General features: G+C 40.3%; 1 protein-coding gene across 2 annotated transcripts in view; it reads right to left on the reverse strand.

Moving 5' to 3' along the window:
* The window catches only part of NYAP2 (neuronal tyrosine-phosphorylated phosphoinositide-3-kinase adaptor 2), a 179,109-nt gene that overhangs the window by 145,114 nt on the left and 6,647 nt on the right, over window positions 1-27,348 (reverse strand). For both annotated transcript variants that reach the window (XM_043522822.1, XM_037909492.2), the window contains one exon: window positions 24,939-25,181. In XM_043522822.1, coding sequence (XP_043378757.1) covers window positions 24,939-25,144 — 206 coding nt within the window. In that variant the 5' untranslated portion in view covers window positions 25,145-25,181. The remainder of the gene's footprint in view (window positions 1-24,938; window positions 25,182-27,348) is intronic.

The following is a 27,348-nucleotide window of genomic DNA, read 5'->3' on the forward strand; positions in this document are numbered from 1 at the left end:
ATTTGTAGGTGTAGCTTGCAGTATATATTGTTTCCTGCAGTGTGGGCTGTAGAATTCTATTGTTTTGAAAGTAAAAAGAGAAAATGCCATTCCATTTACAAACCTTAAAAAGTTAATATTTATCAACCACATTTTTAGCATCGTTTTTCCTCTTTTAAAAAACTCCGGTATCTCATATTACCAGGTGGTAACTTGGCCAATCTTCACAATAGTGAACTCTTAATAATAAAGAAGGTGTCAGTCAAAGGGATATACATAAGTAATGATTATTTCTCTCAATCGCATGTATAATTCCATTCATGCTGATAGGCGATCCATGCATGGATTAATGGCAGCCCCATACATGGCTCATAAAGTGCCTGCTTAATTCTTGCCCCTGTTTATGTGTAAACACTCTGTTTAGCATATGCAGTATAGAATATGCCACTTTCCTAATGAATATAAAAATATTTGTATATTTAATAATATGTGTGTGTAGCTTGTGTGTGTATGCATGCTAGGCCAGGAGTGCAAATATTCTCCACTCAGGCCAGCTCTGAAACCACCCACCGTTTCTTGCCCTGCTCTGATCCCCAAGTCTGTTGCAGTTGAAAAGGATTGTGGGATTGGAGTCGTGGCAAGAAACTGTGGCTTGTTTCAGAGGGGGCCAGGAGGGGTACGCTCTGCTACTACTCAAGTAGATCAGATAGTTTGCTACCTTGCTTAATGTGTTACTTCTGGAAAGTGTCAGTTTTTAAATGGCTTTACAATCAGGAGTGACATCACACCACTAGACATAAAACTATCCAGATATTGTAAAGTCAATTAAGCAGCTCAGATACTGTAAAGTCAGTGCCAGAAGGATTGTTTCCAGAAATAATAGCTTCAGAGAGAAGGGGGGAAAAAATTATGACTGCAAGTAGCGAAACAGAAAGACAGTCCATTTCCTCCAGGTCTCCAGTTACCCCAGTGTATCTGGAGAAACCAAAATTTCAAAACCAAAAGATTAATCTATTTTTCAAGAGCCTGCAGCAATAGCTCTCTTGACTTCAAATTCTAGTCAGTCTTCTTCAAGCAAGCAGCCCAGGTAGTTGGTAAGGGGCCACTGGCTGCAGCGTTCCAGTCGGTGGAGATTAGAGATATTTACCTGCCCTCACATTCTTGTGTTCAGCTTTCTGTTGTTCCTTCAAGCATAGGATGAGTAGAATTTTAATGAGTTGCAACCTTTTGCTTGAGGTAGTATTTTGGCAAGTTCTCATGCAGCAGCCAGGTCTGGATTTTTCTTCTTTTCACACAAGAGCTGGTTTCTCCAATGTTTTAATGAGCTATCTAGTATACTACAATGTTTCTGCTATGACACAAGAAGTCACTGATGTAATGCAAAAACTATGGTAAGCAACATGCATGTTTATTAGACACCATTCTAAACTGCTGCAGAGCTATGTATTATTCCATACCAAAAAAGTCAATTCTTGTAAGATATTGTTTGTCTGATGCAGACCCTTGTGGGCCCAACTGATATCAGGACCCCATTGTACTAGGTGATTTAAATACACATAAGAGATAAGCCCCATCCCAAAGAGTTCACATTCTAAATAATATAGCCATTTAGAATAGATTCCACTGCTGTAGAGCCTACAGCCCTGTAAACAAGTGGCCTCCTCCCAAACACCCCCTTGTGACAGCCCTGCAAGTGGTCCCTCACTTCAGTTTCCCTTTTGAGTCCCCCAGTAACTCCATTGAAGCTTATCTTCTATTCATACATAGTTTATTAATAAATAGGGTGACCAGATGTCCCGATTTTATAGGGACAGTCCCAATTTTTGGATCTTTTTCTTATATAGGTTCCTATTAACCCCCCCCCCCCCACCCCCATCCTGACTTTTCACATTTGCTGTCTGGTCACCCTATTAATAAAACATAGTGTAAAAATCCCAAAGCATAATCCATATCACCCCACTGCAAATAGCCTTTAAAATCATAGATCCTCCTGACCATTGACATAAGACATACCATATTGTGGTGCCTTCTGCCACACCCAGACTCTTTATCAGTCCTCCTCTGTCTCTCTGCCAGGACAGCGACTCCAGCCTTCCTTCTCCAGTGAAATCCCACTCTTCCCAGAAAAAAAACCCATAGCCTCTGCTGGTAGCATCCCTCACTCCCCCTGGCCCTTTCACTGTTCCCCAGGGTCCAACTTTCCAGCAAGCAGACATCAGCAGGTAAACCCATCCACTGTTCCCCCTCTCTCACCTTTGGCTCCAGGTCAGAGCCAGCAGGCATCTCCCTCTGCTGCTTCTCCTACTTTCCGCTCCTGGCTCTTTGGCTTGAAGATGCCAGCCAGCAAACCCCTCTTGCTGCTCTCCAGTCTTTAACATTTCCCAGGGACCACTTTCTCTAGAAGCTCTCATCTCCTGCCCTTTCTCACTGAACCAGTCCACTCTAACTCCCACACTTATTTTCTCACCAGGCCTCTTACAGCCCCCAGATGCTGCCTGCCCTCTTAATTGGCCCAATTGGAAGCATGTGGACTAGAACAGGAGTGCTGAGCCCAGTTTCATTTAATGGGCAGGCTACCCTGTTACAAGGCCTACATTATTTGATATTAGCTTTTTTAAAATGATGCTATGTGTAGTTGCAAATGTAATATATATGAAATAGGATACATTACATTTTTGTGCAAATAAATGAAGTATGATTCTCTTTTGGCTAAAGGCCTGCAGGTTCTTTACTACTCCCAAAAATGCCTCCAGTAACTTACAGGGACAAAATGATGTTTTCGTGCTACTGGGGTTTCTCTGTTCTACTACTGCTGCTGGATGTACTGTCATTAGCACCATGCCTCTAGAAGGGAAGCAGGGAGTTATTTCTATCATTATCTGTCTGTCTCGAGAGGGCAAGTATGGAGTTATTTTTGGTTTGCATCCAAAGGAAGAATTTTTTGCAAGGAATCAAAGGAAATGCCTTCCTGTCTTTTCTACCCTCTGAAAGAAACACAAGATAAGAAGATTATGTCTGAAATCATTCCTGCATTGATGCCTGGCAAAAGAATGGAGTGCTGGCAGCTTTCACATCCCTGGTCCTTGAGCTGCCAGGGGCTAGTCTGGCGGCAGCACTGGTTAGGCCAGCCCTATCTTGCACTGGCTGCCATATCCCTATGGGGTTTGCAGCAGCTGGGGAATAGCTGAAGTGTAAAATTGGCCTGGCCATGCCTCCTTTTACTTATAGCATGCATCCTAAGGGAGATCACAGAGCCAGCCATCTATGCTGGCACAAAATAGCCATCGTACAGGGGTGATTTCAACCCCAAGTTTTCCTCCAGAGAGTTAGCTGCTGTTATGCAGCACCCCTGAATTTAGGGCTGCAATACTTAATTTACATAAGGATCTAAGAATGAGAGTCAGATATAGTGAAAATTAGGGCTCAAACTCTGGAAAGCTTGTCTACTTGTCACGTGGAATATGGGCATAATACTAAGCATTGTGTAACCTAAGTTAATGCAGTTCCGTTCAGTGCAGCAGAAATGACAAAGTACCAAAAACAACAACAAAAAATGAACTGTATGTTTAAAAGCATCAGGTACAGTAGTATTGATTCCTAGTAATAGATTTCACCTGGCAATTGAAGTAAAAGCGTCTTATGCTGTTTAAGTGCCAAGGGCCATGATCTAACCACATGTGTAGAAGGATGAAAGTGGTTTAGAAAAGGGGTAGAAAACTGAGTGTATGAACTGCTATTTCAAACCATAAAAAGGTTTATTCTATGGTGTTTAAATATGGAGTACATCATGCAGTCAGAGGCTTACAGTGAGGACAAAGAAGAAAAACAGAGTGTAGATAATATTAGAGGACACATCATAAGAAAATACCATTCAAGTTGTGCAAGATCTAATCAAATAGCCTATTGCAGCAAACCTGTATGCTCAGCACACTGCTAATTCCCTGTGTGTGTGTGTGTGTGTGTGTGTGTGTGTGTGTATGGAATGGTGATTTAGCCTCTTTGAATTCAATAAAAACATAAACAGCCTCCTGGAGCCACAGATCCCATCAAAGTTTATTGGCTCTCTGTTGCAGATAAACACCATGTAAAATGGCTGGACCTATAATAAACAATGGAAGACAGAAATATCCCAAACATCTCAAAACAGACAATATGTGCAAAAGGAAAGACAACCTTTGAATCACTCATTGTGATCTCATCATCTGGGTTTTGTTTGTGTTCTTTTTATGTTATATGCTGTGGGAAAGCAGTTGGTGGTTACACAATAAGAAGTGTCTTGGAAGTACTGCATGCTGAAAGAACTGTAAATTTATATATATACACAACATTTGCTTTTATATAGCATCTACAAAATTGATATTCAGTGTGTATATTTTTCTTTAACAAAGGAGTTTGTATGTTTGGTGTCTATAATGATAGGTATGCTCTTGATGCACTTGACAGTAGAGCTATCTGAGAAGTGCTTTTTTCCACCACCCCACATGAACAACTGATGATAATAAAAAACAAAAATTCTTGTTCATCAACATTTTTTCATTAAAAAATAGAAAACCCCAAAATGTTTATCAGTTTTCAGCAATGAGCAAATCTCGAGAAACAGCTGATTTTCGAGTTTCTGACTTTTCAACAACTCCCTCCCCCCCTCCCCCCAATAATGAAAATGGACATTTCCCATGGAAATTCTGTGAAATAAGCATTTTGCATTGTAAATGCTCTTCAAGAGCCAAATGCGAGCTGAATGGATTGCTAGAACTGTAGACGCACACAGAAAATGAAAATGATTTTATCAAACAAGTCAGTTGAAGCAGGATAGGCTCATGGCTGTTCAAATTTAGAGTTAAGTTCCAAGTAGGTTCCTATTTCTTTTGAATAACTGCACATCTCTAATTCAAAGTAGGGAAGGGGATATGATTTCCCCGAAGCGGTGAGTTTTTCCTGACAGTGTAGCGAGAAGGAACGTAATTGTTTACAGCACAGGTAAACTACAATGAAAAAAAAACCCATGAAGAAAATAACTGTGTAAAATTCAGTCTCCCTAGTTTCACCTCTTTTTGTGTTCAGACACAACATGTGTGTTTTTCAAAGCAATCAAACTTACCACTTTTTCCCTAGCTACATTAGCTGACATTCTTCTTCCTTTACTGCAGCAGGCTGTTTTGTTTGTGGGCTAGCTCACACACAGGAGCAAGTGAAAACAGTCCCAAAAGAGAAAGTAACCAGCCACCAGGAAGTCCCCTTTGAGCTCCTGTGATCTAGCAGACAGTTTGCCACAAGACACTTACTTGGTGGATATCATTCATAATACGACTACTGGGACTTAATCCTTTGGCTATTTATGCTGAGCGCTGCCTTGGGGCTGCTATCAGTGTAAGTTAAAAAGATGATTACATGTGAAATGGACCATTGTGGCTGCAGCTATCTCGTTTGCGATGCAGATTTCAAAAGATGGATTTAATTAGAATTTAACCTAGCTACCTCCTAAAGCAAAAGAATCAGAAAACAAGTTTGATATTGAAGGGAGATGAGGATGACTCCTCCAAAAGAGCTGGGAGGGCAGATGTTACTTGGATACACATTGGATCATCCTAAAAGCAGAGCAGATTGGCTTTCACAAAGGAGCTGTCCTAAGTGGCTTGGTAATAGAAGAGCTGGCTGAAAAATATCTAAATTTGAAAATTTTCAATGAAAACCAAGGACAAGTTTTTCATGAAAATGTTTTCCATTTTCTGGCCTGCTCTAGACAATACATTGGGCCAACAAGTGGAAAACAAAGGCTAACAGAGAATATATTCGCAAAAAGAAAAGGAGGACTTGTGGCACCTTAGAGACTAACAAATTTATTTCAGCATAAGCTTTCGTGAGCTACAGCTCACTTCATCGGAATGCATGCGATGAAGTGAGCTGTAGCTCACAAAAGCTTATGCTCAAATAAATTTGTTAGTCTCTAAGGTGCCACAAGTCCTCCTTTTCTTTTTGTGAATACAGACTAACACGGGTGCTACTCTGAAACCAGAGAATACATTCTGTCCTCAGTAGATTCTTTCTATGGCAAAATCAAAGATACTGGGCAATATGCTACTGTTACACAGCACTCTGTCATCACTGAGTGCTTTCCATGATCCTTACAAAGATTCTGGAATGATGTTCTGCATGGTCACTGACAGATGCTTGCCACAACAATTCCAAAACTACTAAGGCAATATGAATATTAGTTTTAAGATAGGATGACCATGTTTTCCCAAAGTTGAAAATGGAACACTGCCCAGGGCTGGCCCAAGTCCCCCGTGGCCCTTGTCTCCCTCCACCCCATGCGGGGCCGGCCCAAGGTCTCCCCTCTCTCCGTTACAAGTGGGGCTGGCATGAGTCCCCACGCCCCCGCATGGGGCCAGCTCAAGGCCCCCAGCCGGCCCGAGACTCCCCACCCCACCCCTACCTGTCTGCATGGGGTTGGCCTGAGGCCCCCCTCTAACTCCCGCACTTGTGGCTGGCCCAAGACCCCCTGCCACCTGCCAGCACAGGGCTGGCCAGGCCCCAGCCACTGTCCCAAGCCCTCCCTCCCATGCAGGGTTGATGTTGCTGCTCATCCATCCCTCTCCCCCCGTACATTTCTCTGCGCCCCGCTCAGGGTCACCCCCTACTTTTTTGGCAAAACAGGGCATTTGTCCCATTTGCTCTTGCCAACTAGAACAGGGGTTAAAAAAGGGACTGTCCCCATCAAAACGGGACATATAGTCACCCGATTTCAAGTTATTAGGTTGGCCAGAGCTGCTTATTCCTTTAATAATCTGATGAACGCCTCAATCCTGTGCATTTAATGTTTTTTAAAGATGCATCTTGTTTTATCTCCACAAAAGAAAAAAAGAATGGAAAATGCTGAAAGAAGTTTCAGAAAGAAACAAAAAAGTTACCTCATTTACAAAACTCGTGCACTTAAATCCAAGAAAATGAATAGTTTAGGATAGCATAAATCTTACACTACTTATATAATAAGCACAAGCACATTTTTCTTACTGAGCAATGTATATTTCATTGCAATACAGCCTTAACTCTGACTCAAAATAAATAGCAGTGGTAGTCTCAAAGTATGAACTCAACACAACATCCTTTGGAGAAAGAAACAGATGTTATATATGCACACACAGCAATGACTCATGGTGATCAGGCTTACATGCAAGTCTGCAGACATCAGTAATATTTTCATAACAAGAATATTACACACTATTACTCTTAAACTAAGAATATGTTATTCTGAGGAAAGAGCAACTATAAGTACTTTTCCAAAACATTCCACAGTCCATCAATGGGTATTAAATTATATTTACCAGAGTACATCTGTGATGGGGTATACAAACCCCAGAGTGCGATAGAAGGGGCCGTTCTGGGTGCAGCTGATGGAAGAGCTTAAAAGAGAGCCAGACTGGTCAGAAAGGAGCAGATACGATAAGAGGAGAGAGCTACATTGGGAGCTCTTGAGTAAGGGCACACCAGAAGCCCTGGCTGCACGGGAGAAGTCTGTATAGCAGCATTAGCAACTACCCCAGGGACTAACTCTCCCCTAGTCATAGGGAACCCTTCACTCCATCATCTAGTGGATTATTTGTGACTCCTGTGGCTTTCTGACCATGTTCTGGACTGGGTGGGTTAGTGGTAGGAATTAAGCACTTGTGTATGTTTGATATCACTGCCTCTTGTAGGGCCCTGGGCCAGAGCCCGGTGGAGAAAGAGGATGTGGGCTTCATAAGAAGGGGACACAAACCCTTTCCCACCTGGAGATGTGGGTGGGTGGGTGACAGAGCCATTGTAAGACATGAGGAAAGGGGTCACAGCCCATAGGGGACTATAGACATGGGCTGAAGATTCTCTTCCTTTGTAAGGGATATTGGACTTGTATATTTGGTTGGATTCTGTTATGGTGAAAGCGGATGGACTCAGCTAGTAACCTGGCTGGAGGGCTGAGTACTATTTACTAGAAAGGAAACTGCCACCACACTGGCGTGACCACTGGTTGTGTGATACTAGAGACTGGGGGAGTGTTGTGACTCAGGTACCTCACCAATAGGCATACTACCCATAAACTTATCCCATCACAACACCTAAAAGAAATACGTAGATAGCAGAATCAAGATAAACAAAGCCAAGGGGTGGAGATCAGAGTTAAGTGGTTGAGGTATTATATTATATTTGGTAAGAAAAATAGGTTTCTGTTTTTCTAGAGATGAGGTAAGGTCCTAATCCTTAACCATTAATTTTTCTGCTTTTATAGTAAACTATGTGGTGGATAATTACATAACTGTCTCTTAGTAGCCTTCAATGTTTTGAAATGCAGGATTTATAAAAATATATTCTGTTGGTAACATTTATCTGCAAATATTAGGCCCAATCTTACAAGCCCTTCTTGCACAGAACTCCTAGGATGAGGCCCTTTAAGTCACAGAAAGGAGCTATTGATGACAGATACTGTCTGGCTTGTAAGCTTTCAGGAAAAACAATACACTGAAAAACAGATTGAGGACAAATGAGTGAACGAGTAGGAAACAACTACTCATAATATTTTGTCATGGGACTACATAACCTTTCACATAGTTTTAATTTCAGACAAAAAGAGACAGTAACCTTATAGTAACCTTTATAGTATAATTCTTTTGATGAGGAAAAAAAAAACCAAGGAAAAGAGGTTTTGAATTCTGGAATAGGAAAAAGGGGCATATGCATGTGCATGAATGCTTTAATGGAAGTGGATACGGGGTAGGTGATCTTCTTTGAAAATCCAGCACCACTTATGGGTACTGAGCACTTTGGAAAATCTGGCCCTTTGATTAGAAGTAAAAGACTCAATATCTCTTCCCCATGCTAATTCAGCTAATAATTCAGTGGTGTCTTTATTGATAGAATTGGCTTGTCCAAAATCTTGGCTGAATTTCTGCTAAGGACAATCTGGGCAGTGAATGACTCTTGGCTTTATTTAATGCCTCAAATCAAGAAATGATCCTGCAAATTGTCTCCCTACAAGGTTGATATTAATAAGGAAACACCTGAAGGAGACAATAAATAATGACATAATCACCACATGGTGTTATGAAAGCAGCATTCTAAAGTATATCACCTTACTCAATAACAAGGCACTATCTTATTCTGGTGTATCTAAAGAATGTCTCCTTAGTGAAATGTTGGTTTTGCTTCTGAGCCCTAGCAAAAATGTGTGTGTCAGTGTCAGGATCTTCAACTTTTCCATGATAATGAATACAACATTTGCTTGCCCTTTAAGTGACCGTGTTAATGTACAAGTACACTTGCAAATTAATTCCTAGACCAAGCTCATGCTATTGCATTGTGGATCACTTTCAAAATGATTACCGAAAAACAAAAAAGGAAACCAGGGTTTAGGCAGCTTCCTAAGCACTGGTGTTAACTAAAAACATTTCCACATAAATGTGACTGCTTGAGAAATAAAGATGAAAGTGTGATTGACTTGAATTGAAAATCGAAAACAGGCTTTCCTCAAGTTCAAAAGCTACACTACAAATCACCAGAATCATTAATTCCAGCATACAGGGACTTGAAAGGTGTCCTCTTTGTAAAATGGGTTACCTTTATATAACTGGAGCTAAATGACAGCTGCATAGCTGAAGCAAAAGGCCAAATAATTGATTTTTTTATTAATTAAACTAACAAACTCTTTATACCTTCTTGTCACTCTGCCAAATTTCCTCCCTCATTTTGTTGATGCAGCACATTGCTCCACATAACTCCTCCACTGTAACTATGGGGTCATATGTAGTGACTGTAACTTTAATCAAAAAGGACAATCATAAACTGTATTGTTTTGTATATAATGCACTAAATTGATAAAGCCAAAGGCAGGCAACTGTTTTGTTTTTACTCGTATTTTACTGTTTAATAATATACTGCTTCAAGTGCAGATGCATGTCTGATCTAAGTCCCACTTCTTCATTTTAGTCAAGTGTACACACTTTGAGATATATTTTTATTCTAACAAAGTGTTGGCCAAACAAATTAAAGTCCTCATTAAACCGGGAATAAAATATGCACACTATTTCAGTCAGATCTCATTCTTTTCACTGACTTTTTTCCCCGTGTAGATTGTATAGGCAGTACAGAAAAAATCTGTGTCAAATTGGGGGCAGGTTTTAAATGGCCATAAATACCAATTATAGTCCATGTGCTCCCTTCCACTATGCAACGTGTAGCATGACAAATGCAGCAGTAAAGACTCTGTCCCTGCAGAGGCAGGAGACTAGTAGCTCCACAGCATACCACCTGCTGGCCTTTCACACATCACAAAGGCCCTCAGCTGTACATTCTCGGGGCTCGGGGCCTTTGGGGGAGCAGAGACAGTAAGGAAGAGCAGACTGTCTTTGCAGCATGCTTCCTTCATAAGTTACCAGTTCTCAGACCAGCATTAACGCCCCCTCTGAATCTGCCAGCCTGCTCTTTCTGATGGGTAAGCATAGCTGCAGATGGGGAAAGGGAAGTAAACAACAGCAGCATAACTTCTAAAGAAGGGCAAGGACAGGAGCACCATGGAGGTTCAAATGCTCCAAAAGAATGGCTGGGGACTTGCGAAGTCACTCTCTGCTGTCCTCACAGATATTTTAAGGGAAGTATGCAGGTGCTCTGAGCAGAAGCCTGTGGGGGTTTCTGAAGTTTGTCCTGGCACGTTAGCACATGACCTGGCACTGAAAATGACTCCTTAATGTTCCTAAAGTGCTCTTAAGTAAAGGCCCAAGTTCTGACCTCGTTTATACTCTTGAAATCTATAGGGTTTTACATGTGAAACTGAAGGCAGAAAATTGGCCTGAAAAGTGTTGTGCAGTATAAGTGCCTGTGATGGGGTGTACCCCACACAGGCCCTGACTGGGTTAATGTGGGCCTGAGAGGCCAATTAACATACCCGAGAGCACCTTCCAAAGAGAGACAGCCAGGTTTCATTGATGATGAAGCCCAGCTGGGGAGGGACTGGTGGTGATTATGAAGCCAGATAGTTGAGAGCAGAAGGGACTGTCAGGGGAGACAGTCTGCAGTCACTCTCTGCGAATATAGAGGTGGAGAAAAAGAAACCCACAGGGAAAGAATAAGCCCGTGGAGTCTAGCTGGAGTAGAGAAGGCTGGCAAGCAGTTGGGGAGGTATAAAGCAGCTACTGGGCTGGAGCATGCTCTGGTTGCACACCTTGAAAGAAGGGCAGGATTTGAACTGCCAGATAGAGAGAACCTTGGGAGGGGTTCTGTGGAGGAACAGAGTAAGGGGAACTTAAGAAGCTTGTAAGGGCAAGCCTGAGGAGGGCTGAAATTGTTGTTTATATATATATACTTTTATACTGAGATTTTGTTATGGGATTTGAGGGGAGGTCTCTGAAAGAAGGGTCAACCTAGAAAAGTTGGAGGGAAGAAGGTCTGAGAAAGGCTGGATAGGAAGGACTCCAGGGAAACAGCAGCAAGGAGTGAGACTGTACAGACTCTGGCTGCAGGTTATAGATCCCTGGGCTGGAACTTACTGTAGTGGGAGTGCTTGGGTTCTGCTACCAGCCATTGACAAGGTGGCTTGAGTCCGGAGGAGGGGACAAGGGTATGAGGACCAAGGACTTGGAGTTGAGGTCAAAGACCCTCTTTTGTGAGGATATTGGACTATTTTATGTTGGGCTTTCTGTTACATTGGATCATGACCTGGCCAGAGGGCTGAGTTATGGGAAGAGAGACCACCAGAATGACTGTCAGCAGGGGGTGGCAGACTGAAAGACAGCTGCTATACCATGCCTGGCCACAAGGGATGCTCCTGTGGTGAGTGAAGCCCTTTGCAGTGCCATTAATGCCCCACTGAAATCAAAGGGCCTTTCTACTTAAAAAGCAATGGAACAATGTTGCCTGTTTATGGAATCTATTAACCTTTGTATGGTCAGTGTTTTATCCTATTGAAGAAATGTTGCTGAAATACCGTTGTATTAGTGAAATGGAAGTGAAGAAAATGCCAAAAGAGAGGACTCCATCCACCTCTGTCCTCCAGGTTTTAATTTAAGAAATAAAGTCGAGTGGGGGGTGTTGCTTTACTGCAAAATGTTGCTTTACTGAAATCTCCAAGTAAAAAAGCATGGAATAGAAGCAAAACCCTGGTGGTCTGTCAGTTTACTGACATTTTTCCCCTTTAAAAAAATCTGCCAAATATAGCAAAGATCACATGACAAAATGGCATCTGTGTGTTTGAGAAGCTACTCTGTTCTTTGGCTCTGAACTAGCACATGTATCATGTGATGCAAGGGTAGCCATGGTAAATACATATGCAATTTTCTGATCTGCTCCATGACAGATGCCTCAGAATTCAAATTAACATTGCAAGAATATGATTGTATGAAAAAGCATTTCTAGTCCGGGCTTAAGTTTGGATATGAATCTGATGGAATTTTAAGTAAAATATCTGTTCAGTAATAATCAGTGTAATACAGATAAAGCCAGTTTTTAATCTCCAACTGAAGCCATTTAAATTACAAGTTACCAATCTGATCAAAAATAATGTAATTTTGACACATACACCTTACAATACATGAATATCAATGTGTTTTCCCATTTCAAGTGCACACTAAAATATAATATTCTAGCTACCAAAACACGGTTCTAATTAGTACTGGGAGAAACCACAAATTTCTCAGTATTATAACAAGACCAAAACATATCTTAAAAAATTAAAGTTCAACAGGAGCTTTTTTAACCGTTGTAATCCACTGGTTGCCTGTCAGCTCTGAGAAACTTGTGTGAAATGTAGCTAAGAGACATCATGGAATTTCGTTAACATCTGATGCTAAAGTTAGGAGACTGGCTAATTCAGTTGGTTGATAATGGACTACATAGCCTTTCACTTCTAGCTGACTGGTTGAACATGGCCTAAATCATTAGTAACAGAGGGCCAGATTTACAAAGTATTTATGCATCCAAAGATGCAAATAGAAGGTTCGTCACTTCTGAAAATCCTAAATGAGTTACATGCTTAACTCATGCTGAACTGAACTTTCAATAGGAGTTAGGTGCCTATTTGCATCTATATGCACCTATATACCTCTGTAAATCTGGCTCCAAAAGCTTTACCATCTAATTTATCTTCAGCTGTCCGTGCAAAATGAGCTGGCAGTCTTAGTCCAGCTGCAAGTGGAGAGATTCATGGATTCCAAGGCTAAAAGGGACCATTGTGATAATCTAATCTGACCTCCCATGAAACAGACGATAGAACTTCCCCCAAATAATTCCTAGAGCAGATCTTTTAGAAAAACATCCAATCTTGATTTAAAAATTCTCAATGATGGAGAATCCACCACAACTCCAGTAAATTATTCCAGTGGTTAATAACCCTCACTTTTTAAAAACAAACTTATGCCTTATTTCCAGTCTAAATTTGTCTAGCTTCTATTTCAAGCCATTAGATCATATTATATACCTTTCTCTGATAGTTTAAAGAGCTCATTATCATATTACCCCATGAAGGGACTTATTGACTATACTCAAGTCACACCTTAACCTTTTCTTTGTTAGATATAAGGAGTTCAAGGCATGTTTTCTAATCCTTTATTCATTCTCATGGCTCTTCTCTGAACCCTCCAATTTATCAATATCCTTCTTGAATAGTGGATACAACTGGACTAGTATTCCAGCAACAGGAGTGGGGTCTCCTCACTGTACCAGATATAGGAGCCCAAAACTCTCTTTCTCAGATCCATTAAGGGATGCTTTCCTTCCAATCCTTTTCTAATCTATTTTATCCAATGATCATAATGAGTACCTGCACTGGACATCTACCCCGAGGTTTATGTACTAAGTTGCTTAATTATAACCTAACCTCCTGTCCCTTTCTACTGGGTCCTCGACCTGCTGTCAGGAATACAAAACAAAAAATAAGCCCGTCACCCTGCTTCAGCCATTCTCGTGATGAGGAAAAATTCCTTCCCACCCCCCTCCGCTGCCCAGTAAAAAATGGTGCTGAGGAGTGCACGGGGGGGAAGGGGGGGGCAAAGCAGGGGCACAGACCCCTCCAATAATTGGCAGGGGCACAGAACTCCTCTGGCCCTGGGGCCAGAGCGGGAGCTGACAGTTCCTCTGGCTGCAGTTCCTCTGGCTGCAGCGAGCCCCTCCGGTCATGGGGGGGAGGGAGGGGAAGCAGGCCCCGCCAAAAGCAGTAAAATGTTTGTTCCTGAGCAGACCTCTGTAAGTGTGATTAGCATAATGACCACAGCAGGTCCTGAGGAAACCTGGTCCATCTGCAAATTTCATGGGTGTGTAGGTGGGTGCTGCCAGCCCAATCCAGGTGAAGGAGGCTTCTCCAGGCCTGCATGGGGATAGAAATACCCCTACTGATGGTCAACAGGAAGGACACAATCCCCATCCTGTCTGTCCAGCTCCTTCCTGTCCTTCTGTACTCTCTATCCCTGTAAACTTTCCCCACTTGTCCTCTTTTAACACTTGTTGTAAGCGGAGCCCTTAAAGAGACAACTACTCTTTTCTTCTGGCCAGCTGCACAAGAACTCACTGCATTGAGCGGAGGTGAGCACATAACTGACTCATGAGGCAAAAGAATGAGCAGAGGCCTCCCCAACACAGTAAGAGAATGAGAGGCTGCTGCTGGTTTTTTTCCTTTTATTAGACATACTTTGGGAATTTGGGTACTTCTAGCCCCCTTCCTTTTTCTCAATTAGTGTTAAAAAAGGATAAACTCTGCTCTTCCTACCATTCATATTTTTTGTTTCCTTTCCATTGAGTGCAATCTACCTTCTCTCCCATAGCAATAAAAGGGAAAATAATCATTACATTCAGTGTCCTGATTTAAAAGGATCACAACACTAAAATACAGCACACTACACAATATAGCATTCTATTCACTGTGAATTTTAGTGTCTTCTGGTTTTTTGTTTTGTTTTTAAAAAATTTGATGTCTACCCAACTGACACCCCTGTCACTTTTCTAATCTAGATGGCTTGCTGATCATGAAACTAAGAGCTGATTGTGTGGATTTGAGCTGAAACGAAGATAAACTTCAAACCATATAGTATTTAGACCTTGATATTCATCTTCATCTCTAAAGTACAGAGAATTGGAAGTAAATAGCAAATTTTCCCCTGCAAAACAGCAACTTTTAGCTTATTACAAAATTGCTGACACTTCCCTCTAGTTCATTTCACTTCCAAAACTTGGGAAAATTAAATCGCAGTTAGTTTGCACTAATGTGATTTTTGGTATCAGCAGATGTATTTAAATTAGTCTCTTTGTTTACTGATTTTTCTGATTTACATAATCTGGGACTACTGCGATATTGTCCCTGCTGGTGTTATAATGCTGAGTGTGAGAAAAATAACTTCTGATGTATACCAACACCACAGTTTCAGCCCTGAGCTTTTTGCATATAGCAGGAATTTTCTGTCCCTCAACAGCATGCAGAGAAGCACAATAATCTTTACGTTTAATATAGAAGATTGTTCTCTTGATGAACTGCATTTTAAATGATCCTACTCCAATAGTAAGAGACACTGCACCTTCATTTCCTTTTGTCTTTAAATATTCGAGTAAAAGCATGTTTCAGAAATTAAATTATAGTATAAAATTAGCCAAAGTATGAAATACTGCATTTGCTCTAGCATTCAGGGAAAGGCTGTACCAAGCAATTCACTTAATAGCACATGTGATCTCAACTTAATAACTGAAGTGCCCTCAGTTAGCAGAGAATCTACTGGTGAGATATGTCCTGTATAATCCACCAGAAGAGGGAATGGATTAAATGTATGTAAATTTTATTAATTAGTAGCAAGCCATGCAATTGTTCATATTTTCAATCTTTTAAAATTATGATTGCCTAATGTAACTCATTTCCAGCCAAGAATAGCGGTGTTGGTTTTAGATATTTATAGCTCTTTCACTATGGACACATTCTAGACGTGCCTATTAACTCTTTTTATTAAGATTTCAAGCTATTCAAACAATAGCTGTTAGATGGAACTCCTCAGTATATCCCAGCAACTAGGGAACAATGCTGCACTACAATACAACTGGAAATGAGCAGTCGTTTAACCCCTAAATCATAAGGTTTTTCTACCTGTTGTGTATTGTCTAAATGTTAAATTGTGAGCTGTCTCTGGCCAGGACTGTCTTTGCATTATATGTTTATACAGTGCCTCATATAATGGGCCCCTAATTTCTATTTGGGGTCTTTAGGCACTGCTGCACTAGAAATAAATAGCACAACTCTCTGCTTTTGACTGGACTTCTGCTATGGAAGCTGAAGTCATTTCATTTATTCATTTCACAGGCTATGCAGCACCCTGGGTAGGGAGTTGCAGTGTTAGCTCTCCTACAACAGTCCACCAGCACTTTCAACCCTGTACTGAACCTCTCTGACTCTGTGGAGGTGAGAAGTCATCCTGTTTTCATGTTAGCTGAGCTGTAGCCTCTCCGAAGAGGAGACTGTCATTGGCACTAAATTATGAATGAAGGTTTGTGCCGAGGACAATTTTCAACAGGGAATTTTGTTGACACCTTTAAACTTAGTTTACTTAGGACTTCAAGCCAAATTGGAATAGAAAACCTTAGAGGAAGAAAAGGTTAGCTTCTAAACCATGCAGTCCCGTCCCCCTCCAAAATCTGCTTCTGCTTTAATCTCTCATTTCTCAAATTTTAATCCAATCACATACAAATCTAATATGCACAACAAAAATGAACCTTCCCCTATATTAATGTTTTCATATAATTTCAGTCCTCCACCTAGCACACAGCGCACAAGTAACACCCATTGACATATGTTGGCTTTTGTTGCAGAGCAGCCATGTGCTACAATAATTTCTTTTCTGATGCATGTCCAAACAGGGCCCCCTTCTCCTTGTCACAAGTAAATAAACTCACTGATTAGATTATCAAGGCACCATAGTGTGTACTCAAGCCAATTCCTCTTAAAAATAAATCGTAATGAAAATATTTGTAACCTGAAATATCTGAGGGGTGCTAATGTCTAGAGAGAGGGGAGAGCACAGTTATCAGCCAATTGGGTGGGATGTGACATAATCCCCTCTATTATTAATGAGTGCAAAGTACAGCTGGAATTTACAGCCCTGGAAAAGGGAATGACCTGAAATGTGTTTCAAAAACAATTTGCCTGCTTCAGTTTTGTTCAGGCTTACATTTAGGTGTTTATAAATGATGGATTTTCATAAGGCATAAAAACGATCCACTCATATTATCCTTGTTATCAGACATCTTTGGTTCTGTTTCTTCCCCCTGCCCTGTGTTGAGTGGCACTTTCCCAGTTGTATGTACAAGCGACCAGTTTGTCAGCAGCTCATAAGTGTGTGTTTGTGTGCTTCACTACTGACTGCATTTTACGGCTTATGGATTCAGAGAGTTCTTTTTGGCCTCTCTTCCGCAACTATTACTTCCTTGGGCAGCGTCATCCTTTCCCATAAGCATTATTCAAGCCACATGCAATGACTCTGTGTGTCAGGAGTCAGTGGAACTTGACCATAGAATATATTACTGAAATTGTGAATTTATTTTTAATGGTAGCAGATCAACACTTACAAAGCAATTTTTCCAGCTGAACTGGACTAATTGCTAATGTATGTGATTCTGCTGTTTTACTGAAGGTATTTCTTTATTAATGAGATCCATTCTGAATTCACTAAAAAGGCTATAAGTGGGCAGCCTTGAAAATATGCTCTCCTTCTTTTCCTGCCCAGTCTCTATTTGATAACATTAAATCCCCTTCTGGAAAAGTCCTATGGAATTTAATAGATAATGATAACCTTTCTATCCTATTTTTGACCCATATCATTTCTTCACTTTATAATCTCCTGTCTGTAGAATTCTGTACAATGGTTAAAAATTCATTAATTTTCTAATAAATTCTGCACGTGTTTAGAATACTTTGTATACAACCCTGTAACATTTCTATTGCTCTATAGTGGTTTCATTTCTATTAAGTTCTATAGCCCTCTCCATAAGGGACACTACCACTTGTTTAAAACATTTCTCCATTTTCTGCATTAGATTAGAAATACCCTGGCTATATTTTTTAAAAATGTAAGCAAGAGATAGCAAGGAAATGTAGAAAGAAAGGAGCAGAAAAACAAGGGATTAAAAGTGGCAGTGGAAAATTCTTGAGACACTTGCCAATATGCCTCAGTCATGATGTGTAGGGTACCATAAAGAATGATGGAGCCAGGAAGTCTCCATGATAATTCAGTCTGCCAAGAGTGCTAGCCAGGCTGTAAGTTATAATGTGAACATCTGGCCACTAGAACATCTAGCCACAGAAACTGGAATGAGGTCAGCAGTCCATGTCACACCGGTTACCACACAGCAAACAGGTAGCAATAACTGTCAACCATTATTGACTTGGGCTGTATTTGAACTAGTGACTTCAAGAGGAAGGGCCCTGTATCCCATTACCAGTCCTCTGAGCCATCTATGTCCATTCTCTTTTGTCCTTTTAAATATGGCTAATGGAAGCCAAGTCGAAACAACTAGGCTTTGTGGGGTGGCGAGCACTGGGGGAGCTCACCTGTTCACATTACAAGTTAAATATCAGAAGAGAGAGACCCTCAAAACTGTATAAGATTTACTTGAAATGAATCTCATTATTTTTATACCAATCTCATGATTATTTTTCTCTGTTTTCTGATTTTGATCACTTGGGGTTGGCAGTGCTGTCACAGTACCAGACAGCAAGTAGTTGTTTCCCTCAGCTGGTAAATATTGACTTGTTTTGCAAGACTGCCCTAAAGTAATATTTCAGGAATGACAATAGTAATACATTTGCTTTGGGGGTTGTTTATTTTGTATTGTACTAATATGGGTAGCCATATGGCTCTGAGCATTTGGGAAGGAGGATTTGTCAGCTGGATCATCTCATCTATTTACTTATAAATGTAAGAAAATACATGCAGAGGTCAACAGGGCAAATATTTTACTTGCTATGGGTAGAAAAGATGTTGCTACACTAACTGAACGACATGTGATCATAAGATGATTTGAGATTTTCACAAAACAAAGTTTTTAAAGTCCTGTGTTAAACTGAAATCTCTAACAGAACCTTAACTACAGTGTTGTGACCAGCTCCACCATAATATGACTTGTATCCCAGTATAAATTCCACAGAGTTACTATACAGCATGTAATGGAGAATCATGAAGAAATCAGAACTTTTACTGATTAAGTTCCTCAACAGCACATGCCTCTTGATTAAAACATCAGGTTATGTCAGAAAATCTCCTTTGTCACTGAATGGTAAACCTTGTATTGTAAAGCAATAAACTGATGAGCTCATAATTAACAACCTCTCAACAGAACCCCATATCTGCACTTGCAGATGTTTTCACTGAGCCTATCACCCACAATGGCTGCATTTATTCCACTTTTGTGTTTTTTCTTGAGGTCTGGCTGCAAACATTATCTGCTGAGCATGAATATTCTAACATGTATTTTGAAATGTGTAGTTGACTGAGCACAATTTCAATGACTGGCAAATATTTTTACTAGTTAAAAAAAACAAGTGCATGCATTCTTTTGCCTAAAGTATTTTCTCAATATCAACATATTACTGAAATTAAGTTCATTGTGAACTGTAAGTTGGTAATGAAAAGACTTTCCTTAGGCTATTTTTATTCTGATATAAACATTTTGGTAGAAGCACTTTAACATCTCCATGCACACTATTTTGTTACTCTAAGATTACACATTTTCTCTGCTAAATAGAGCATTTAGCAGTAAATAAACCCATGGACCAAAATATTTTTCATCCTTGTTTGCAGTTACATACATTTACAAATGTCTAGCTTTTAGCTGAAGGATGTCCTATGTCCTATTTAGAAAGAAACCTGAGGACATAACCATTGAAAACTACAGACAGTGCCTCCACACCCTTAAAAATAAATATTGAGAGAGAGAGAGAGAGAGAGAGAAAATATTATCTTACATTTTGCTGATGGGTTAGTCTTCAATATGTGATCTGCCATAGGGAAGAGAGGTTAGGATGACAGCTGTTCATTACAATTCCTTCTTTATTAGAAGAGCTTAATTCTGCTTTTGGCTGGCTGGCCCATATCTGTTAGCTCTAACTCAAAACAGCACTACTAAAAGCTCCTCCTTCATGTCGGCATCTGTTTATTTACTCCCAATAACAAGCAAAAACAAAGCTTTCCACAATGCCATTTCACAGTGCTAGAAATGGTCTGCGAGCAAGGTTAACTGCTTGAAACAGGAAGAAATACTCTTACAGCTATGTCCAAATCTTGATGGGTGGAGATTCGTGGTCACTCACACCATCAGATTAGCATGAGGGGAGTTACATTTTTACATGTGCATCAAGATAAAAATATTCTCTATAGAATTGGCAGCTGAGGCGTGGAAAACTGTAGGACAAAACTGTTGAATGTACAGACATCATTTTTACACTAATTTATATGTCATGCAACCCCAGTGACTTCATATGGCTGATGTGACTGTTATTTCAGTTTTCACATGAGAATTTGAATTCATGCATTTTTTAAAAAAAATGCTTTCCAGTTGAGTTTTTATATAGGGCAAGGTAGCATGGACAAGGGTACGGAAGTTTAATAGGCTTAAAGCCTTTTGAATTTATGTTTCAACTATGGACGAGCTGGCAGGCAAATGCCTGCCATCATGGGTGCCTGAGGATAAACCCAAAATACTCAACCTTCCCCCCGGGCACCCTGTATAGAAGAGGCAACCAGGCGTTTTAGTCACAGAAGTGCTGCCTCCAGTAGGTGGTCCACTGTTTTCTATTAAGAGTGGCTAAGACACATGTTCCGGCATTGCAACTCGATTCCTAATGGAAGCCGTAATGCTTCTTAACGTTGTATTCGTAACACATAAACTCTGTAGGCAATATGGCAATGTACCGCTAATAGTTTCCTGTCATGCTGGATAGACCAGTCTTCAAACTTGAAGAAGAGCTCTGTGTAAGCTCGAAAGCTTGTCTCTCTCACCAACAGAAGTTGGTTCAATAAAAAATATTACCTCAGCCACCTTGTCTCTACCCTAAAATAGTAAGACCAGAAAAATAAGATACAAGAAATCAGTATGTCCAGAAAGTCGGTGCTAACTTTGTATGAAAACATATTTACTGTTTAATCGCAGCCCTTTCTCAGCACATTATCCTTGTTTTCTTTACATAACCATTAAATACTGAGCTAAAATTAGGTCAAAAATTCCGATCAGATCAGCTGACTTGGTCCAGCAAGATGAGAGAGAGACTAAATTTTTGCTCAGTTCAATATGAGGCACGTTTTATTTCTTGTAACTTACAAAATGATCCATACAATATTTCTTCCATAATTAACCTATCAACATGTGTTGAATTAACAATCATACCAAAAGGTACATCAATGCCACTGTTAGCGCACAAATACAATGTGATGTAGCACTCCCAACCCTTTCTCAAGAAAAATGTATAATACAAGAGCATTTTAATTTTTTGTAGGTCATTTTTCACATTATATTTGCAGAACACTGGCACCATCTAATTCATTTCACTGAACTATTTTGCTTATCTTAAAAGGTTCTACCCATGGAACTGAGAAAATAAATAAGTTACTCCATCCTATTTTGTTAACAACCATGATCAACCTTTTTCTAAAAAGAATCATTTTATACTCAAAATGAATGGCTCCCAAAAATGGTATTATGAATTCCAGGGAATGTTTTGAAAATTGTATCCTCAGTCATGAACACCTCTCACCCAAACCATAATATTTGTTTTGAGTTTTTTACCTTGGCACACTTCCTCATGTAGTCTCTGGTCTTTTCATGATTTTATGCCTGCATGTGTTCCCTAACAACCACTGTCGCTCTCTAGATCACATGTGCAGGAACCAAAAGTAATCTAAAAGTCCAAAGAGTTAATAGTGCAAATACTTAAGGATAGTTGCATGAAACAAAGAGGGAAACTAATAATCCCATGCCATATTTTATGCCTGCCACTTGTCAACAGGGAACATGGCGCTGGATAAATCCCTTGATGTCTCCACAGGGAGCAGACTTGCTTGCAATCAACTTAAGTGGCTTTTGATGTCATTGCTCTTTTAGACAAGTCAGATTTCTTCTAGATTATCACAGTTTTCAGTTCTCCTAATAAAAGGGGAAAATAGCCCCTCCCCCTTTCCCACCCCAGACTCTGTGCAGGGAAGCCTGTGGGAGGGAGCTAAAGGAAAGGAAAACTCCATCAGGATTCCTTTGAGGAAATTGTTATAACTTGTTTCCCAGCCCATGGAACATTCAGAAAGAGGCCAGGGCCATTTTCAAAGAGTTTTTATGCCTCCATGCAGATGTGGTGCCCCTCAGACATACCAGCTCCCTGGCTGTGTCTCTCCACTGCAAGCACTTCTGAAGCCAGCAACAGCCCCCAGGAGGATCCCTGCTGTTAAGGAGAGCTCCATCAGAATGGTACTGTAGCCTCACGTTTTATTATCCTTCCTGAAAGACCTCTGGGTGGCATGATGCAAATCCATCCCCATATCTACCTCCACCCAACACACCCCTGACTCCTTTCTGCCTGAGAAAGGAGAGATTTTTACCCCACCGACCCATGCCTGGCACACAAATCTGGGAAGCATGGTCTGGCTGTGGGTGGTTGGCCTGTTTCCTCAGCCCAGGATGGACTCATTTCCACACCCACGTCATTCTGGGCACAGTTTGATTGTTTGGTGGCTGAACTGAAAAATTAATAACTAAATAAATAAAACAACCCCAACAATTGGCTCATTTTGACTCTGGTGATTTTATTTTTTTTATCACCGAAACAAAGTGTCCAAATGCTTTGAATGACTTTGACATTTTAAAAAAAAATCCTTTTTTCCCCAGCTGAAACAATTTGCCAAATGCTCTATTTGCCATCCACTAACTAAAAACAAAACCAAGACATTAACACCTTTCTTGTGGTTTCCTTGTTTCTTTGTTTACACCAGGGAAGTTTATCAACAAATTTCCCCTATTGCTAGGATCAGCTCCACCTGGGCCATTTTATTTTCGACAGGCTGCCTGCTGCCATGGCATGTAGGTGACAGTGAATAGGGGTGCTAGTAACTAATAACTCATCTACGCTAGAGCTCCAGGGCACCCAACATAGGAGATCAGCCAGCATTAGCAGCAACAGGCCATTTCTGGCAATATTCCTCTCGGGCAGATGTGGCTTCTGTGTCTTTTCTTCCTTCCCAAGCGTGAGGTCTGTGGAACTGTCTATGTTAATATGTTGCACAGATATTTACCTGTTAAAATCCAACAGTGGGTAAGTTGTGTGTGTGTGTGTGTGTGTGTGAGTGAGTGTACGAGAGAGGGAAAGAACAAATATATACATTATATAGCTTGTTTGCTTACATAGAGAAAACAGAAAGGAAACCAAGATGGCACAAATTAAACAAAAGCACAACCAGCATAAACCAAAACAGAAAACTAACTTGCTTTCCTTATGGCCAGTTAATGTAACCTTATAACGTCATATGTATTACAGCTGAACCACCAAAAAAACTACGGTCTCCACTCCCAAACATTCTGAAGCACTCTAAATACAGTACGTCCCACAAATCCCTGTCAGGATATCCTACCCTCAGAAGATTCCAAAATGCACATGTTTGATTACGGATCGCTGTTCACCTACCATGTCACACTGTCTTTTCCCCCTTCCCCAAAAACAAAAGGAGTATTCAAACAGAAAATCCAAAGACATCAGCAAACATGGCCGTCGCAATTTCGGCTTTTGTTGCTTTTCCCCCCGGAGCGCCAGATCTACTTCTATTGCTCTATTAACATTCCATCAGAATTAATGGACTATTAAGGTGTCCCTGGAACGTTCAGCAGCACAGCAGGTCTGCTTTACCTGTACAGTGCAAGGTACTTTTTGCAACATTTAATCACTTATATTACTATGCTGAAGATTCACACTGGGGGAAATAGTCAAAGGGCCTCCTATCTGTGTGTGTGTGTTCAAATCCTTCATTTGCATATGCAAGTTTAGCACTTAGATGGGTGGTTTGTATTTATACAATTTGTCCTTTCCCTCAAATCAATGGCAGATTTGCATATGTAAATATGTCTTTTGCTCATCCTTTTTTCCTGTCCGTGAAAGTTCATAGTTCTCATTGACATCCATGGGAATTTGAGGCTAGATCCAGTAAGCACTCTGTTCTTAAACTGCACATTAAAATCTATGGGAGTTCAGTATATAGAATATTTACAGAATCAGACCTTTTGTGCATATATGGAGTCTAATCCATTTCCATTGAAATGAATGATAAAGCTTCTGATGGCTTCAGAGAGAGCAGGATGATGAAGAGATGCCATAAATAGCAAATAAATTATCTGAGTTCTCTGATATTATTAAAGTAAATTTTTTATATAAAAGCATCAAATCAAGAATAATCTATTTTGAGCCACAAGGAATATTCCCTAATGTCCCAATCCTGCAAACACATAGGAATGTATTTAACTTTATACAAGATGTTCCACTGGAGGGATTACTCATATGCATAAATTACATATTTGAAAGTGTTTGTAGGATCAGTTCCTAACTCTTCCAAGAAATGCAATTTAATTCACATCAATCTAACTTTTATTTAGAAATCACACTGGTGAGGGTCCCAAACTCATACCTTTGGTTAGAGATATATTCTGTTAGTTAAGAGTATCGTCTTTCTCAGATTTCTGAGGACAGAGCCACTCTGTCACTCATGCATACTGTAAAACATATGAGATTAACAGCTCAGTGTGGGTCCAGATCCTCAGCTGGTGTAAATCAGCATTAGCTACAGAGATGTTACTAGAGCTATGCTGATTTGTACCAGCTCAAGGTCTGGCCCCTTACTTTTCAATCAGTTTTACGGACCATACAGCTGAAGCCAATAGTCAATGGGATAATTTTCTCATGACCACTTCCTGGCAAACCATGTTCTTTTTATTGATATATTTACCGTTTTATTGCTTCTTCTTGTTTTCGGCGTTTTTCATTCTTTTCTTTCAAGTAAGCCAGGTTTGTTTCATTCCTCATGCGATCATTCTCTCGAGCAATGTCTGATGCATTCTGTATAACCAAGCCATCATAGGCCTTCATCCCCATATCTTCAATATACTGGAGAAAAGTGCCCAACGTGACCTCCTCCTGATTAGAACTCATCATCTTGCAGGAGATAATGGACGAAGGAAAGCAACACTTCCTGCAGGTTGAAAGACACATGATACCTTAATCAGTGAGCAAATAGCTTACAATTTATTACAGATAATATGTTGTCAGCAGCAATTTGCAGCGCTTGGCAGGAAATATTTTTGAGGCCAGCCTCCTACCTAAATTTATAGCAAACAAGGCAAAACAAAAAAAAAAACCCTTTTCATTTAAGTTACCCAGAACCATCAGGTTATGGATATTGTAAGTTTGTGTTATCATGTGATCTTAATACTGTTTCTCTGCTCCCCTTTCCCTCCTCTCCTTCCAATTGTTTATTACATTCGCTAAATTGTATCTTGTCCTTCAGTTGATTGTAAACTCTTCAAGGCAAGGACTCTGGATCCCTTTGTGTTTGTACAGTGCTCAGCACAGTGGAGTAAGGAGCCTACCTCAGGTCCTAGGTTCATCTTATTTACTAATGTTTTTAAATCACACTTTGAAGTGCCATTTATAAAAAGAGTTAATAAATGATTGTAACATATTAATCATAAGTAGCATGCATTGTATATGGCTATAAACATAAGGGGGTTGTAAGCCATAGTTTCAAGCAATTTCTTGGACTCTATAACAATTGGCTATTTATTAATATATATTAACCATTTGTCAATCCTTTATAAATAGAATCTTCATATAAAGTGTGAACATTTTTTCTGTCTTAGGTTCTCATATAGTCTCCATCACCTCACAGTCTTTTAATGTATCTATCCTCACAATGCCCAATGAGAGAAGTACTATTATCCCCATTTCACAGAGGGAGAATTGAGGCACAGAAAAACTAAAGTAACTTGTCAAAGTCATGCCGGGTCTGGGTTATATGAGGAGGAAGGATGGTATCATTTCTCAGACAAGGACTGAGTCTATGTAATCATAATGCAGCATAAGAACAATGCCAGGACAGTGAGAACACCTTAACTGATCTTACTGAGCAGGCAATGGGAGTTCTGTCTGAACGTGGACTGTAGCATAGGATCCACTGTTTAACTAGCATCAAAATATTTCCTCTCATTGTTATATAGTGTTATGTTTCCAGGCCCATTTCAGCATTATTTCATGCTGCTGGATAAGTAAAATTCTGATGTGGACAGTTATTAGTTTTAAACCCAAAATGAAAATCTCTGATAGATTCCAATAATCACTGTGCACCTGTGGGCACAGCCCAGACCATGAGACAAATTCACAAAGGAAACCAAACTGTGAAAGGTAGAGGTCCTCCCCTCTCCACCAACCAAAAAGACTATTCTTTTCTATTTAGTAATTTTAGCTGTTACTGGTAGCAAAAGTAAGTCAGGTTCAGATGGAAATATTTTTGGTGTCCCATTAAATACAGACAATTTCATTGCCTTTACTTCCCTTTTTTTACAAAACAAAAAATATAAATGTAAAAATGACTTTAGAGTAACATTAAAGTTGGGCAGTTAAAATCTTAAAAGTCAGAAAGGACTAAGGCCCCAGTCATGCAATCTATTTCCTGCAGGCAAGCCCTCTGCACCCACGCAGAAGTCCCCCTTTTAAATCCACTGGGGCTCTGTGTGGGCACAGGAGTCTCTCTGCATAGAACAATATGCAGGATCAGCACCTATTTTAAGGATCTAAGAGCAGAGTCAACCTGGCAGCCTTGTTTTTGTGTAATTTTATTGGTGTTTCAACAGAAGTGAATTTGGACCAACATGGCTACGTTCATAATATTGTGAGTTATGGAACTGTAGGGCATGAGATGGCAGCCCTTACTCCGACAAACCTCCTTTTGCCTTCAGTTTAAATTCTGCTTGATTATGGAACACAGGACTAGACTCAGAATTGTTCTGTCTCCAGAGTTTGTTTTCTTTTAACTAGAGATTTAGAATCTAGTCCTTTCCCTTATTTTAAGGTCATTTACATTTAGCCAAACACTTTCTGGATATGTCTACACAGCATTTTGGAACAATTGGGAGTGAGCCTCCCAGCCTGGGTCAACAGACTTGGGGTAGCAGGGCTCACGCTAGCACTCTAACTATAGCTGTATAGAGAGCGCTTGGAAGCTGCGGTTCAAGTTCTGAAGCCTAGGAAGGGGGATGGACTTCAGAGCCAAACTCCAGCCCAGACTGCAACTTCAAAGTGCTGTCTATACAGCTATTCTTAGAGCGCTAACACTCGCCCCCCTAGCCTGAGTCTGTTGACCT

Source organism: Chelonia mydas, chromosome 9 (assembly GCF_015237465.2).
Source record: "Chelonia mydas isolate rCheMyd1 chromosome 9, rCheMyd1.pri.v2, whole genome shotgun sequence".
NCBI classification, from domain to species: Eukaryota; Metazoa; Chordata; order Testudines; family Cheloniidae; genus Chelonia; species Chelonia mydas.